Source organism: Puma concolor, chromosome F2 (genome assembly GCF_028749965.1).
Source record: "Puma concolor isolate L17-30 chromosome F2, mPumCon1.1.hap2, whole genome shotgun sequence".
Taxonomy (NCBI): Eukaryota; Metazoa; Chordata; class Mammalia; order Carnivora; family Felidae; genus Puma; species Puma concolor.
Genome location: NC_141684.1, coordinates 37627455 through 37645513, shown reverse-complemented (window position 1 = coordinate 37645513; position 18059 = coordinate 37627455). Strand labels below are relative to the sequence as shown.

Here is an 18059-nt window from a genome sequence, read left to right as displayed (position 1 = left end):
GTCCTTAGGGAATGTAAACTTGTCACCTCCAACTGATATAGTAAATCCACATTATCAAGGTAGACACACACTGGAAATAGAATTTCATAAAAAGTCTAAGTTCCCAAGAGAACATTAAAATTATTTTTTATCAAATGTTAACAATTTAATAAAAATAATAGTCTTATTGTGTGTCTAAACCAGAACACAGCTGTTTTTGAAAATAGTAACCAACGGGAGTATATAGCAACATGGTACTATACAAGGAAACACAGAGGAAATTTCTGTATAAAAATCCTTCTCAGGGGGGTACCTGGGTGGCTCAGTCAGTTGGTGTCTGACTTCGGCTCAGGTCATGATCTCATGGCTTGTGGGTTTGAGCCTCCCATTGGGCTCTGTACTGACAGCCTGGAGCCTGGAGCCTGCTTCGAATTCTGCGTCTCTGTCCCTCTCTGCCCCCTTGCCCACTCGTGCTGTCTCTCGCTCTCTCAAAAATAAATTTAACAAACATTAAAAAAATCATTTCAGGGGCGCCTGGGTGGCGCAGTCGGTTAAGCATCCGACTTCAGCCAGGTCACGATCTCGCGGTCCGTGAGTTCGAGCCCCGCATCAGGCTCTGGGCTGATGGCTCGGAGCCTGGAGCCTGTTTCCGATTCTGTGTCTCCCTCTCTCTCTGCCCCTCCCCCGTTCATGCTCTGTCTCTCTCTGTCCCAAAAATAAATAAACGTTGAAAAAAAAAATTAAAAAAATAAATAAATCATTTCAGAAGGAGAAAATAAAATGCGTTGTTTAGTAAAGAAAAAATACTACGGTAAATCAATAAAAATTCTCTGAAGTAGGGCACCGGGGTGGCTCAGTCAGTGAAGCATCCCACTCTTGATTTCAGCTCAGGTCATGATTTCATGGTTCATGAAATCAAGCCATGCATCAGGCTCTGTGCTGACAGCATGGAGCCTACTTGGGATTCTCTCTCCCTCTTCTCTCTCTCTGCCCCTCCCAGCTTGCACACACGTGCATTCTCTCTCTGAAAATAAACAAATAAACATTTAAAAGAATTCTCTAAAGTCAGTTAAATGAAGAATCAAATTAATCTCAAAATACTTACCAAAGATTCTTCTGTATAAGTGTATCTTCTATCCAGCTGGGGCTTCAGACATTCAGAAATATCAGTAAAAGATGTTAAGCGAATAACTCTGGTGCTTTCTGATCTGTGCCTCAACCTAAATTATAAGAATGAGAACTAATTGATCAACATATTTTGAGTACCCTTGGTATACATGGCATCAATTCTTAGGAGTGATAGAAACCCAGATAGTGGTGGAGAAGAGGTGTCTTAGGCCCAATTGCAACTGTGGAAGCAAGCAGCAAAAATGGAAAAAGGCAAGGGGTCAAGACCTCTATCAGCTGTATTACTGACTGGAGGAGGCAGTGAAGCACAACTCCATGAAGGAGATATGGCTGGTGATCCACAGGAGAGTCTATGATATCACCCATTTCCTTAACAAGCATCCTGGGGGAGAAGAGGTTCTACAGGAACAAGCTGGTGCAGACACAAGTAAAAGCTTTGAAGACGTAGGCCACTCCTCTGATGCCACAGAAATGCTCAAGCAGTACTATATTGGTGATGTGCATCCAAGTGATCTTAAACCTGAAAGTGGTAACAAGGACCCTTCAAAAGATACCTGTGCAAAAGTTGCTGGTCATATTGGATTTTGCCCATCATAGGCGCTATTGTCTTAGGTTTCCTGTATTGTTACTACATGTCGGAAAAGAAATCCTCCTGGAAGTCAGAAAGCATATCCACTGGGACTGTGAGCTAGAGGCTTGTTTGGAGGCTGACTGGTGCCCTCTCCTAGAATCCTGCCAGTTATGTGCATCCCCCTTGGAGCCCAGATGTCTGGCCAGACATCCATCCCAGACCTGGGGCCAGTGTCCTTCATCTCCCAGAGCCTTACTCCCAAAGCACCCACTCATTGTTCTGTGTCTCTGCCAGTGGCTCCTCTTTCTGCTGCCATTCACCATTGCATTTCCATACTTTGTGTTACAATTACAATCCATATGTCCTAGTGACATTGTCCTTTGGTAAAAATGACTGCCTTCCAATACTTGAAATGCATATCAGATATTCTTAACAGGGCAACACACTCCGGTTTTGAAGCTTTTCTTTTTCCATTGAAGTGTATTACACATACACATATATATGTATTTGAATACATATGTACATATATATTTGAATATAATATTTGAATTTATTTATACGCATATATAAATCTTACAAATGCGTCTGGACACTGTGAGAGAATAGGGAGAAAAACAGTGCAAGTATCAGGTACAGCCTTTAAGAGATGGTTGAAAAAATGAAATCTAGTCCTACAGAAAGATGACTCTCAATAACGTAACTGTTGGTTGAATGAATTCAAGAATATATTATAGATGCCAAATGATGGGAATGGATAATAAATACTATGGAATGTAAGAACAAGAAGTTTCTTTGAGCTGTATTAGTAATGAAAGAAATGATATTTTCCCTGAAAAACTGGGTAGGAGATGAATTCTGTGTGTGCATGTGTGTGTGTGCATGTATATGTGTGTGCGTGTGTGTGTGTGTGTGTACGTGTGTGTGTGTGTGTGTGTGTGTGTGTGTGTTAGAAAGGTTCTTTAGATGGGGAGAATAGTGAGCAAAAATGAAAGTAGGTAGGGAAAGCCTTGTTTAAAAGGCAGCAAGTAAAAAATAAAATTAAATTAAATTAAAATAAAATAAAATAAAATAAAATAAAATAAAATAAAATAAAATAAAATGAGGCAGCAAGTGAACTAATTTGTTTAGGGTAAGAGGACACTAACAGTTAAGTGAATACTATATAACACATGCCAAACACTGTGCTAAATACAATTCACATTATCATATTTAATCCTCACAACAGGTGGGATTCATAAGGATTTATATGTGGTAGTGTGGGGTGAGATAATGGAAGATTTTGGAGCTAGACTAATGACTTCAGACATTATCTTGTTATATTTTCTTATCCAGCTCCCTCTCCATAACGCACTGCAATTATTCTAAACCCTATTTTCCAGCTCCATAAAATGCCCATTCCACTTCACCAATATATCTGCATTCCAATCTGCCAGCAGATTACTTTGCAGCTTCTTCTCAGACAAAATGTAGGTAAAATATGCTTCAGTTTCTCAGGGAAAAGGTAGGTACAACGTGCTTCAGTTTCCACTCCCCAATGAAGGAGACACTGTTTGACTGGCTAACACAACACCCATTCCCAGTGACATAGCTTTATAACTAGCACCACTGACATACTGATAAAGCTAAATATTCACTTTCTAAGACCATCTTGCAGAGAAGGATTATCATGTGATATCGTTATGACTAGTGAGATACAAAATGAAGCCTGCTGGGGAGTTTCTAAGAAAGCTTGCTTTTCTGACCAAAGGGAAAAGATGAAGGAAAATTGCCCTTCTTCCTTTATGATTGGAAAGCTTGATGTCTGGAGCTATAACATCAATGAACATGAAAGAATGGCAAAGAACATTACAAAAATTCAGGCCCTAATACTTCTGATCCAGGGAAGCAATGCTGGCAGTTACCTACCCTCAGATTTCTTATTCTGTCAGAAAAATAAGCCCAATTTGTCTATGCCATGGTCAGTCAAGTTTTCTGTAATTTGCAGCTGAAAAGACTTAAATTATTTACCAACAAATACATCCACCTATACTTAGCCTTATTTCCTTCCATCCTGTCTCAGGAAAAAGTGTCCTATCTCCTGTTGAAGGTTAATCCCATGGCCTTTGTTCTTGAACTCTTCTTTCCATTCTCCATTGAAAATATAAACCTTTAGGGTGCCTGGGTGGCTCAGTCAGTTAAGCATCCAACTCTTGAATCCAGCTCAAGTCATGATCTCACAATTCGTGAGATTGAGCTCCATGCTATCAGCATGGAGCCTGCTTGGGATTCTCGCTCTCTCCCTCTCTCTCTGCCCCTCCCCAGCTCACACACATATGCATGCACTGTTTCTCTCAAAATAAATAAACTTAAAAAAAAAGAAAATACAGATCTTCTTCTTTCTCAACAATCTTTAACTTCTTCCTTTTCACTAGATACTACTCTAAGCATATTAACAAGCTCAAGTCTCTGCCACCTTAAAATACCTTTTCCCTGTACAGAAAATCATCAAATCACAAAAGAAGAGAGCAAGAAAAAAAGGAAAAAAGGAATTACAAAATAGCCAGAAAGCAATTAATAAAATGACAATGAGTCCATACCTATCAATAATTATTTTACATGGAAATGGACTAAACTCTCTAATTAAAAGGCACAGAGTAGCCTGGATGCTCTCATACATCTGAAAGGAGTATAAATTGTTACAACTCCTATTAAATACAATTTGGTAATATCTTAAAAAATTTTTAAATCACATGAATTTGGATTTAGAAATTCTTCTTTTAAGAAATTACCCTGCAGACATATGCATTAACATGAAATATAGCAAATGTACAATATCCATTGCAACATTGTTTTTAATAACGACAAATACTGGAAATAATGTCCATGTCCCTTAATAGAGTACAAATACAATAATACTTGGCATAAAATGAAAGATAACCAGACATAAGGAGAGATAAGATTATAAGAACAAGAAACGACAGAAAACACAGATTACAGTATATCTATTACTGTAGTACATTTACTGCTATGAAACACTTTAGATAAATTCAGTAAAAACAAAGATACATGGGGCGCCTGGGTAGCTCAGTTGGTTAAGTGTCTGACTCTTAACTTCAGCTCAGGTCGTGATCTTATGGTTCATGAGATCAAGTCCCATGTCAGGTTCTGCACTGACAGAGCAGGGCCTGCTTGGGATTCTCTCTCTCCCTCTCTCTCAAAACAAATAAATAAATATTTTTTAAATATTAAGAAAAATACAAAGGTATGCAATAAGTGTATAGCATGATACTATTTTTGAACCATGTATATATTTCCAATTTTGAAAATAAAATAATTTAATTTTAATAAATGACACACACACAAAACTCTCTAGATGTTCTTCACTGCATGGGAAATCAACTCCAAATTCCCTAATGTGACACAGAAAAATGTCACTATCTGAACCTCCATTATTGTTTTAGCTTTTATCTTGCCTTTTTACTGTAATACACTATATCTAGCCAAAACTTAAACATAAAAACAATGCATAGTTCTCAAAATTCAACTTTTCTCTCAGTTCATACCTGTATGTCTTTTCACTTGTTTTATCACTTGAAAAATTAAGATAATGTCTTCTTCATGGGGATGAATTCATGGGAACTAATATAATGCAAGAAAAGTATCTACAACCAAAACTTATTAACTGCTATTTTTGGAATTAGCAGACAAGGTGATTTAGACCAACTCTCCCTTTGAAGACCAACTAGATAAACTGAAAAAAAAAATACAAAAATTAATCTGCTAGAAAAAAAATTGAGTGCTAACAATGTAGCTAAGAATTTAGGGGCCAACAGAAATAAACCCACAATTATATGGTCAATTAATCTTCAACAAAAGAGACAGAAGATGCAATGGGAAAAAGACATTCTCTTCAACAAATGGTGCTGAGAAAACTGGACAGCTACATGCAAAAGAATGAAGCTGGACCACATTTTCACACCACACACAAAGATAAACTCGAAATGGATTAAGGACCTAAATGTGAGACCTAAAATCATAAACCCCTACAAGAAAACACCAGCAATAATTTCATGGACACCAACCATAATCACGTTTCTAGATATGTCTCTTGAGGCAAGGGAAACAAAAGTAAACAGAAACCATTGGGACTTGATTGAAGTAAGTGCTGTGCTTCTTCACAGCAAAGGAAACCAAAAAAAAAAAAAAAAAAAAAAAAAAACTAAAAGACAACCTACAGAATGGGAGAAGATACTTACAAATGACATATCCAATAAAGGGTTAGGAACAAAAATATATAAAGAATTTATACAATGCAACACCAAAGAACAAATAATCCAATTTAAAATTGGGCAGAAGACATGAACAAACATTTCTCCAAAGACGGCATACAGATGGCCAACAAACACATGAAAAGATGTTCAACATCACTCATCATCAAAGAAATGCAAATCAAAACTACAATGAGATATCACCTCACACCAGTCAGAATGGCTAAAATCAAAACCACAAGAAACAAGTGTTGGTGAGGATGTGGAGAAAAAGGAACCCTCTTGCACTGTTGGTGGCAATGCGAACTGGGATAGCCACTCTGGGAAACAGTATGGACGTTCCTCAAAAAGTTAAAAATAGAACTACCCTACAATCTACTAATTGCACAATTGGGTATTTACCCAATACAAAAACACTAATTCATGTATGTATATTGTACATGTATGCATATTGTACAATTATGGAGGCAGCCGAACTGTCCATCAATAGGTGAATGGATGAAGACGATGTGGTATGATTTTATATATGTGTATACACACACACATACACACACACACAATGGAATATTATTCAGCCATAAAAAAAGAAATCTTGCCATTTGCAACAACTTGGAAAGAGCTAGAGAATATAATGTTAAGTGAAATAAGCCAGTCAGAGAAAGAGAAATACCATTTGATTTCATTCATATGTGGAATTTAGGAAACCAAAAAAAATGAGCAAAGGAAAAAAGAGACAGAGGGAGGCAGACCAAGAAAGAGACTCTTAATCATAAAGAACAAACTGATGGTTACCAGAGGGGAGGTAGATGGGGAGATGGGCAAAATAGGTGATGGGGATTAAGAATCATTTGTGATGAACACAGGGTGTTGTATGGAAGTGTTGAATCCCTATATTATACACCTGAAACTAATATTACACTGTGTTAAGTATACTGAAATTAGAATAAAAAACTTTTAAAAAGGTAACATAATGGACAACATAAAAGAAGTGGTATATATATATACAAGGGAATATTATTCACCATAAAAAAATTATGAAATATTGCCATTTGCAACAACATGGATGGATCTAGAGAGTGTAATGCTAAGCAAAATAAGCCAGTCAGAGAAAGACAAATACCATGATTTCCCTCATAGGTGGAATTTAAGAAACAAAACAAATGAGCAAAGGGGAAAAAAAGAGAGAAACTAAAATAACGGACCCTTAACTGTACAGAACAGACAGATGATTGTGAAGGTAGATGGGAGGGCGGGGGAAAAGAGTGAAATAGGGAAGGGGATTAAGAGTACACTTACCTTGATGAGCACGGAGTAATACATGGAACTATTTAATCAACTATAAACCTTATGATTTAATCAACTATAAGCTAATATAGCATTGAAACTAATATAACACTATATATTAACTACACTAGAATTAAAATTAATGATGATGATGATAATAATAATAATAAAACATTAAAAAAGGAATAAATTGAAAAAAGGAGTTTTGGGGCCAAAACTCATTGAGGAAAAAAAATTCCCAGGGGTGAGGTTTCTGAGAAGACGTCAGAGTAGGAAGCACCAGGAACCTACTTCCCCACCTAGACAATAATTGAACTGGCAGAATCTAATGTAACTATTTCGGAGCTCTGGAATCTACTTAAGGCTTTCAATTTCCAGGGGAAGGCTTGGACAGTAAACCGTGGTTAATTTTGGTCAGTTAGAGCTCCTAGCACAGCAGCATTTACCCTTCCCCCATCCCCAGCCCTGTGGCAGACAGCTGAGCAAGTGTTCCTGGAGCATTCTGCACGCAGCTGCAAGAGCCAGGGTGAGCAGAAAGGACCATGTCTACCAAATATCAGGCATCTGTGTTCTGATCTCTGATCGCTGCTGCAGATCACAGATGTGCAAGAGGCAGGTGGCCATTGTTGTAGCACCCAGTCCTCCTCAGGCTGAAGTGACTTCCAGGGAATTTAAAGAGACATTGCCCTTCCCCACCCCCCACCCCCACCTCCATTTTTCTCTTTTCCTCCTTTTAGAAGTCAGATATTAAAGATTAGGATACTCAAATGCAACTGTATATGCAGGGAAAAGTTAGAGAGTAACCACACATGGCCCGGAAAATGCACATACTAGGAAAGACCTAAGAAGACCCTAAGTTTTACCTCAGGCTGATCCTAGGCACAGTCTACAAAAATAAAAAAAAAATTAAAATAAATTTAAAATGGTGAATTTTATGTTATGTGAGTTTTATCTCAAAGGGAAAGAATGAAAGTGAAGTAGTAAGTTAGTAAACAAAAAATGATTCCCCAACAGATCCCACACCAAAGTTAACATCAAAGGGTATTTATTTAGGTTGAAGGAAAATAATCCTACTTGAAATAAAGAACAACGAAAAGAGTAAATATGTGGGCAAAGCTAAATGAATAAATATACTGTGTTAAATAATGACAATATTCTTGGGGCGCCTGGGTGGCGCAGTCGGTTAAGCGTCCGACTTCAGCCAGGTCACGATCTCGCGGTCCGGGAGTTCGAGCCCCGCGTCAGGCTCTGGGCTGATGGCTGGGAGTCTGGAGCCTGTTTCCGATACTGTGTCTCCCTCTCTCTCTGCCCCTCCCCCGTTCATGCTCTGTCTCTCTCTGTCCCAAAAATAAATAAAAAACGTTGAAAAAAAATTAAAAAAAAAAAAATAATGACAATATTCTTGAGAGTCTTATGACTTCAAGTCAAGACTCAAGTTTGAGAAATACCAAACTATTGAAAAAGACCAAATGAGAGCTGGAGGGCAATCTTCTCAGAAGTCTTTTGGTTGTACAGCTCAGGACAGGCTGGAGATGAGAGGCACCATCCATTTCAAATTACTCATCTCAGGAGTTGTGCTCCTAATTTAGACTATGCCTGACTCTAATACCTATCACTGAAATACAAGGAACTCATGTAAAAACTATCTATGTATTCAGTTTTCTATTTCAATTTAATTGTCAATTCTTCCAACGTCTTACCATTGCAGAATAACACTTGGCACGTAAAAAGCCGCACCTACCCTTTCTCAATCACGTCGTCCTTCGAAGAAATCAGATACAAAGACTTGCTCTTCCAAGGTTTTTGAACTGCCGTTTTTGCTCTAGGTGGTTTCTTGGGAGATTTAGGATGCTGTAATAAATTGGATTCTTCTTTCTACCAAGTGGTAAAATAATAAACCAGTGAAAAATGAGCCAATATGAAGGGGAAACAAAGCATAGCTCTGTACATATACCTTGAGTTTGTTTTCATCACTAGAAGATCTCCTCTCTCGCTCTACTGTGCTTCCCACTAGAATAAAAATGTACTCCTTCCTAAACTCCCACTTTTCTACAACCAACATGCTGAATCCCTGACAACTTCTTTAGAGTATAAGAAAGGGCAAAGGCTGGTATACCCCTACTCATATCAGTGTGAAAGAAAACTCTTTCCTAGAGGGAGAACCTCACAAAACCTTTTCTTTATTCTACAATCAAATAGGTTTTCATCTATCTGGGGGGTGGAGATGGGAGGATGAGGAATGGAGGTAGGGAAAGGAAGCAAGGATACCACTGGTCCATACTAAAGACCTATATCTTAACAAAACTATTTCCTTCCATTTTTGGACATTTTATTTTTGTTCCCATTCTTAAATGTTATTTATGGTAAAAAGTCAACTATTTGGTAAAAGCCACATGTATGAATCAAAAAAGTACAAACACTTAAAAGTCCAACTTTGATCTGAGTACGGGAGGCATACATAAATGTAACATTATATAAAATTTAAGAGTAAGGATTATGAAATTATGACACACATGGAAAAATGTGAGGTAGATGTTAGAAGAAATAATCAGAATACAGAAGTATAAGCGCATTAAAATTAAGATTCACAAGACCAAGAGAAAATAAGTAATAGTTGCTAGAAGGAGGTGAAATCAGGAGTGATTTGTCTCTTCAGTTTCCAAATTTCCAGTAGTTTTGTTATTTGAAAAACAAACGCCAACTTTTCTTATATGTCAACTTCTAACAGAATATAATATATGTTCCTGGAGAGCAAGGAATATATTTGCAATGTTTTATTACCCAGAACACACAATAAAATCTTATATACACTCTAGGTCCCTAACAACTACTAATATTTTCTTAAGAATTCCATAAATAAAATTAATTACTTAAGTATGTTTTACACATAACTTCCTAGGTATCAGGGCTCACATCTGTTTCAGTAATTCAGAACACAGCACGACATTAAGTGACACTCAATAAATGAGTGGTACCATAGGGGGCTGAGCTTATTAAAAGAATCATACAAAGCGGTCAAATTCCTAAAAACAGAATGTAGAATAGTGGTTACCAGAGGCTGGAGGAGGAGGAGACGGGGAGTTGTTTAATGGGAATGTAGCTTCAAATCTGCAGGATAAAAAAGTTCTGGAGATCTGTTTCACGACAATACAAATATACCTACCACTGAAGTGTATACTTGAAAATGGTTAAGATGATAAATTTTATGTGTTTTTCACCACAATGAAATAAGCTTTCTTTAACGTTTATTTATTTTTGAGACAGAGAGAGACAGAGCATGAACGGGGGAGGGTCAGAGAGAGAGGGAGACACAGAATCTGAAACAGGCTCCAGGCTCTGAGCGGTCAGCACAGAGCCCGATGCGGGGCTCAAACTCACGGACTGTGAGATCATGACCTGAGCCGAAGTCAGACGCTCAACCGACTGAGCCACCCAGGTGCCCCGAAATAAGCTTTCTTTAAAAAAAAAATAAGTGTATTATGTAGAGAACTTCCAGATTTTTGCTTGGTGTGTTCAAAGAACAACAGAGAGGCCAGTGTGATTGGAGTGGACTAAGTTAGAGAAGAGTGGTAGGAAATGAGGTCAGGAAGTTAGCAGGGGGAGGGAAAGCTGTGTAAAGACCTTGGATTTTCCTCAGAGTCAGAGAGGAAGCCACTAGAAAATCTGGAGCAGGTGAGTGACCTGATCATGTATTTTAAAGGATCACTCTGGCTGATTGGTGGAGAACAGACCATAGGTTTTCTTAATTCATAACTGTTGCAGCATGTACGTTAACAACAACCCCCCAAAAAACTTATGATGAAACTTAAGTATTAGTGTACAAAACCCAAGCGTGGATATTTTACCATACACTTGATAAGGAGATCAAAGTATAAATGTCCACCCTACCTGCATATCAGATACCTGTGGAATGCACGATTTAGGTCTTAATGGCAAGAGGGTTGCCATCTGTGGAAAAGGGTCAACATCCCTCCTTGGTTTCTCTTGACGGAGATGCCAGAATTTCAGTTCAGCACTAGCATGTTTTGCTGGGGATGAATGACTAACACAGAATCTTGGCGCCCTAGTCAAAGGAAAAACAAATTTAAGGTTAAGCTAGACAGTAAGTCTCCAAAATGGAAAGCCTACAAAATCTATAATACCAGTGCTCACAATTATCAGTCTTACCAAACCCTTTTTCTAAAAATTTCCACTTCTGTTTCTGATGCCTGGCCTTAAAAATATGCTTCTCTATGATATACCAACTGCCTGAAATCACACTCACTCATATAAAGAGGCAATATACATTAGGAAAAAATAATAAAATTACATTCAAATTACTGTCCGCTTGATCAGAAAAAGAAGTCTCATATCTATTTGATGAAGGAATTTTTTTAAAAAGCTGATTTATTTTTAAATAAAATTTTAAAAATAGTTTCTAGTAAAATGAACATAAAATGCACCTGTGATCATTTTAAGGCAGTTTAGTATTTATCTATACCAAATAAAAACTAGTAGATGAAATTCACATTTTAAAATATACAAACATTTTTAAATGTTTACCTGTACTACTAAAGTGAATTGTGATTCATATGATCTATTTTCAAGCCTTAAATCTGAAGGTAAGAATTAGTTTAACAACAATTTATATAAATGACAGACTAACACTACTTCCAGAAACCCAGGAAAAAGAATGTTTGGCACAATGTCAAGGCCATACTTAATTGGATGGATATCCTGGTATTTAGTCTGTGGGCTCTTTATTGGCTAGAGGGTTAACTCCAGCTGTCAGGCCTGATGCTAATTGCTACTTGGACCAGGTTTTCCCCCCTGATGCCACAGCCCAAAGACTAATTCCCACTCCATATTTCAGGTCTTGGTATAAAATTGCTTCCCTCCAAAATAGAAAGAAAGTAGATATTCCCCTGATGTGAACACAGGTTGGGAGTGGAAGAGAATCCAAAGTTCAAATTCATTTAAATTCAGAAAGCGTACTGTATAAATCTGAATGGGCATCCTAACTATATTTCAGAACCCTTACTTGCAGACTTGGAAATATCCAAAATTACCTCTTATTCTCATATCAACCAATAAGTGGGAATATCTACAAGATCCTTATCCAATAAAGCATACATGTACTAACTGGGAAATCTAGGTGTTTCAATTTTCTGATTTCCATCATTATATTCATATGGACTGTGTCTCTGCTGCCCCTACCATTTTTAATATTCCACTCTTATTCCATTCATAGAATTAATTTTTATTAGCCACTATGTAAATTCACCAAATATTGTGGAATAAGCGTCACAGTCAATCCTAAACTGGTGTTGTATTATTTTTCATGCTTCCATCATATGAGTTCTCATTTACACTGATTGCACACATCTTAATTCTCAATCTCTAGAAGGTGGGAGAAGGCATCTGTCACATAATACTATCAAACATCAAAGGAACTGTATCCAATACGATGTGTGCGTATGTATGTATAGATGTTTACGTGTGTGTGTGCATAAGCGTGTGTATATCTCCCAATAGAAAAATGGGCAAATGAGATAAAAAAGCAAATCACGACAATTGAAATCCAAATGACTAACAAGCACTGAAAAGGTTATCAGCCTCACTAGAACTAGAGGAAATGCCAGTTACAACCACAGGACACCAATGACACACCAAGACATAGGCAAAAATTTTGAAGTCTGACAATACTAAATGCTACCATGGATTTATAGCAATGGGTACTTTCATATTCTGTCAGTGAAAGAATAAATGGGCACAGCTGCTGTAGAAAAATGGTTATGTGTACAAGAATACACATTTCAGCATTGCTTTTGTGAAAAGTAGGAAACAACCGAAATGTTAAAGAAATACCAATATACAATGAAAATTATTAAAATTATTTTTTTTTAATTTTTTTTAACTTTTATTTATTTTTGAGACAGAGAGAGACAGAGCATGAATGGGGGAGGGTCAGAGAGAGAGGGAGACACAGAATCCGAAACAGGCTCCAGGCTCCGAGCTGTCAGCACAGAGCCCGACGCGGGGCTCGAACTCACAGACCGCGAGATCATGACCTGAGCTGAAGTCGGACGCCCAACCGACTGAGCCACCCAGGCGCCCCTAAAATTCTTAATTACAGACAAATCTTCCATCTAATGTTGATAGAAGACACAAAAGAAAGCATACAACATGATTCCATTTACATAAAGTTGTAGAACAGGCAGACAAAAGTATACATTTAGGGATTTATTTGCATACATCATTGCTAAAACTATAAAGAAAAGAAAGAGGGTGACAATCACAAAAGTCAGGATAGTGGTTGCCTCTGAGGAGGAGTGAGGATATTGTAATCAATAAGGGATCTTCAGTGATCTTGGCAATGTTTTATTTTACAGCCCACGTAGTGGTTACCTAAGTATTTGCTTCATAATATTCATCAAATGGTTTATGTTTTAGTTTGAAATTTAAATACACATGAGTTAGCTAGATCAAGAAAAAGATAAGAGGATTCTGGGAAAATGGCAATGTGGCCCAATTCATTTTTCTACCTCTCAGAATCCCTCCATACAAACAGGACAACTAGATAGCAAAACCGAAAACTCATGGACAACATTTATAACAGAATGTTAAGGTATCCCCACAAACACCAAGATACAAGTAGGTAGGACAGACTACTGTCAGTCACAAGACGTGCATGGTGTTGGCACGAAGGTAGAAGGAAGTGTCTGACAGACCTGAGAATGGAAGAGCACCAAAACAGCTGGAAAAGCAAAGCAGGTCCATGTGAGGGCTCTAGCCCTCTCTAATACTGAGTACACACAAAATTGAATCACATTGCTATTTACCAACAATGAACTGGAAAGCTATATTTAAAAAATATAAGCTATGATACATGCAACAATTTGAATGCATTATGCTTCAATGGCATTTTGCTGTCAACAGAGGTCAGTCGCAGGTTGCATACTGTATGATTTCATTTATGTGACATTCTCAAAATGACAAAAGTGGTGACAAGTAACAGACCAGTGGTTGCCAGGGGTCAGGAGTGGAGAAGGAGTGTAACAAGGTTAGTGTGAGAGTTTGGGGGGTGACAGAAGTGTTTGCATCTCGGAGCGCCTGGGTGGCTCAGTCAGCTAGGCGTCTGACTTTGGCTCAGGTCATGATCTCACAGCTCATGAGTTTCAGCCCCGCATCGGGCTCTGTGCTGACAGCTCAGAGCCTGGAGCCTGCTTCAGATTCTGTGTCTCCCTTTCTCTCTGCCCCTCCCCCGCCTGTGCTCTGTCTCTGTCTCTCAAAAATGAATAAGTGTGAAAAAAATTAAAAAAAAAGAAGTGTTTGCATCTTGATTGCCATGGTGGTTACATGAAGCTCTACAACTTGACTTGCCTATATGTTAATGTAGAACATAGAAAAGAAAGAAAGAGGAAGGATAGCCTTTTCAATAAGTGAAGATGCACAACTGGATATCCATAAGTAAAAGCAAAAATCTCTCAAAAAAAACCAAAAACCAAAGCAACCAACACTTGACCTAAACCTAACACCTTATACACAAATTAACTCTAAGTGGAGCACAGACTTAAATGTTAATACATAAAATTAGAAAGGTTTTAGAAAACAACATAAAAGAAAATCTTTAGGATCTAGAATAGAACTAGGCAAAGAATTCTTCAGTTTGAAACCAAAGCATAATTCATAAAAGGAGGAGCTGAAAAATTAGACCTCATCAAAATTTTAAAATTTTGCTCTGTGAAAGACCCCCCTCTCTTTTTTTTTCTTTCAGATAGTTATATTTATTCTGAATAGTAGGTGCAGGCAGCAACATTTTACACAGGAACATTGTGTTGGTTGAATAAACGTGGCCCAAGACCTCTTTGCCTCTACCCTGATGAAATGTTTGGACTGAAACTTACCTGAAGCCCTTGATAGAGACTGTCCCCCATAGGTCACCCTCCCAGGGACAATCCCACATGTGATGAACTTCAGAATTTCTCTTGCAAGGTCTTTCCTTACTTGTCTTCATGAGCATCTGTTGCTTGGTTTGTCCTGTTTTTTTCTTCAGTTAATTATGGTCTTCATAACTGAGTATGGTAACTTGAGTTTGTGAAAATTGCATTTTCCATTTGTACCTCCAATTCCAGTCCATCACCACAGGGTTCACTCTGTTCTCTTCTATTTGTAACTCTCTTCCACATCAATGAGAATTCTGGTTCTCATTATCTATATAATTTTTACTATTTTGGGGGCGCCTGGGTGGCGCAGTTGGTTAAGCGTCCAACTTCAGCCAGGTCACGATCTCGCGGTCTGTGAGTTCGAGCCCTGCGTCAGGCTCTGGGCTGATGGCTCAGAGCCTGGAGCCTGTTTCCGATTCTGTGTCTCCCTCTCTCTCTGCCCCTCCCCCATTCATGCTCTGTCTCTCTCTGTCCCAAAAAAAATAAATAAACGTTGAAAAAAAAAATTTTTACTATTTTGCTTAGTCTAGATTTTTTTAATACAAGGATATAACTCAAGAACAGCCAGATAGAAAAGATGTATACAATAAGGTGTGTGGTAAGGAGTATAGAGCTTCCATGCCTTCTAAGCATACCACTCTCCCCAAATCTCCATGTGTTCACCAACCAGGAAGCTCTCGAAGGCCCTTTGAAGAAGTCTTTGGAAAGCTTGTCTCTGAAAAGACAAGCTAAAGGCTGGGAGAAAATATTTGCAAACTACATGTCTAATGATTAGTATCTACAATATAAAAATAACTTTAAAACTCAACAATAAGAAAACAATTAGCAAATAGACAAAAGACATGAACAGATATTTTACTGAAGAGGATATGCAAATGGCAAACAAGCACTTGAAAAGATGTTCAGCATCATTTATCATTAGAGAATGGCAAAGTAAAAACACAAGATATCACTGTGCACCTATTAGAATGTGCACATATTAGAATTTTCTGTTAAAAATAGAAAATTGTGACAACACCAAACAATGGCAAAGATGCACAGAAACTGGATCCTTTTTTTTTTTTAAATTTTTTTTTTCAATGTTTATTTATTTTTTTGGGGACAGAGAGAGACAGAGCATGAACGGGGGAGGGTCAGATGGAGAGGGAGACACAGAATCGGAAACAGGCTCCAGGCTCCGAGCCATCAGCCCAGAGCCTGACGCGGGGCTCGAACTCACGGACCGCGAGATCGTGACCTGGCTGAAGTCGGACGCTTAACCGACTGCGCCACCCAGGCGCCCCAACTGGATCCTTTTTACATTGCTGGTGGGAATGTAAAAATGGTACACCAACTTTGGAAAATAGTTTGGCAGTTTCTTTTAAAACTAAAAATAGACTTACCATGTGACCCGGTAATCTCACTCTTAGACATTTATCCCAGAGAAATGAAGATTTATGTTCATTCAGAATCCTGTACATGAAGGCTCATAGCAACTTGATTAGTAACAGTGAAAGAGTGGAAACACCCCTAGTGACCTTCAGTGGGTGAATGGATGTGTAACATCCATACAACAGAGTGCTACTTAACAATGCAAAAAAAATTTTTTGACACACACAGCCACTTGGATGGATCTCAAGGGAATCATGTTGAATGAAAAAAGGTAACCGCAAAGATTACAAATTGCATTATTTCATTAAATAATACATTGGTGGTTTCCAGGAGTTAGGGATGGGAAGAGAAGGAGGTGGGCATAGTTGCAAGAGGGCAGTACAAGGGAAGTTTGTGGTAACTGTTCTGTGTCTTGACTGTGGTGGCAAATTCATGAATCTCTAATGTGATAAAATTGAATAGAACTAACTATACACAAACACACAAATAAGTGCATGCGTAACTGGTAAAATATGAAAAAGACCGGTGAATGATGTCAATTTCCTCATTGTGATATTGGATTAAGTTATGCAAAATGTTACCATTAGGGGAAACTGGGTAAAAGCTACACAGAATCCTCTCTATTACTTCTTACAACCGCATATGAATATATAATGATTTCAAAATAAAAAGTTAAATTAAAAAAACATTTCTACTGTATAGTAATATTTTATTAAGTTGGATGGTGTGTACATAGGCACCCACTATAATTTATACCTTTCTGTATGCCTTAAATATATTTTTTTAATTAATTAATTAATTAATTAAGCTTTCTTTTTAAGTTTTTATTTAAATTCCAGATAGTTAACATACAGTTTAACGTTAGTTTCAGGTGTACAATATAGTAATTCAGCACTTCCACACAGCACCGGTGTCCATTACAAGTGCACTCCCTTAATCTCTATCACCTATTTCACCCATCTCCCCCCACCCCCACTTCCCCTCTGGTAATCATCCGTTTGTTCTGTATGGTTAAGAGTCTGTTTCATGGTTGGCCTCCCTCTAGTTTTTTCACCTTTGCTTGTTTGTTTTGTTTCCTAAATGCCACATAGGAGTGAAATCATAAAGTATTTGTCTTTCTCTGACTTATTTCACTTAGCATAATATTCCCAAGCACCATCCGTGTCACTGCAGAGGATAAGATTTTATTCTTTTTTATGGATGAGTAATATTCCATTGTATATCTATACCACCTCTTCTTTATCCATTTTCAGTTGATGGACACTTGGGTCATTTCCATAATTTGGCTATTGTAGATAGTGCTGCAATAAACATTGGGGTGCACGGATCCCTTAGAACTAGTACTTTTATATCCTTTGGGTAAATACTTAGTAGTGCAATTGCTGGATCCTAGGGTAGTTGTATTTTTAAATTTTTTGAGGAACCTCCATACTGTTTTCCAGAGTGGCTGCACCAGTTTGCAATCCCATCAACAGTGGAAAAAGATTCCTTTTTCTCCAGATCTTTGTCAATACTTGCTGTTTCTTGCATTTTTTATTTAGCCATTCCGACAGG

General features: G+C 37.8%; 1 protein-coding gene and 1 pseudogene across 14 annotated transcripts in view; one reads left to right on the top strand and one right to left on the bottom strand.

The window, feature by feature from the left end:
• RGS22 (regulator of G protein signaling 22) overlaps window positions 1-18059 on the bottom strand; it is a 177600-nt gene that overhangs the window by 101395 nt on the left and 58146 nt on the right. For 13 of the 14 annotated variants that reach the window (XM_086696058.1, XM_086696049.1, XM_086696048.1 and 10 more), the window contains 3 exons: window positions 11098-11272; window positions 8951-9084; window positions 1085-1199 (listed from right to left, as the gene is read on the bottom strand). In XM_086696058.1, the coding sequence (XP_086552184.1) occupies window positions 1085-1199; window positions 8951-9084; window positions 11098-11272 (424 nt within the window). The remainder of the gene's footprint in view (window positions 1-1084; window positions 1200-8950; window positions 9085-11097; window positions 11273-18059) is intronic. The other variant, XM_086696051.1, reaches the window with a different exon arrangement.
• Window positions 1298-1799, top strand: LOC147571958 (cytochrome b5 type B pseudogene; annotated as a pseudogene).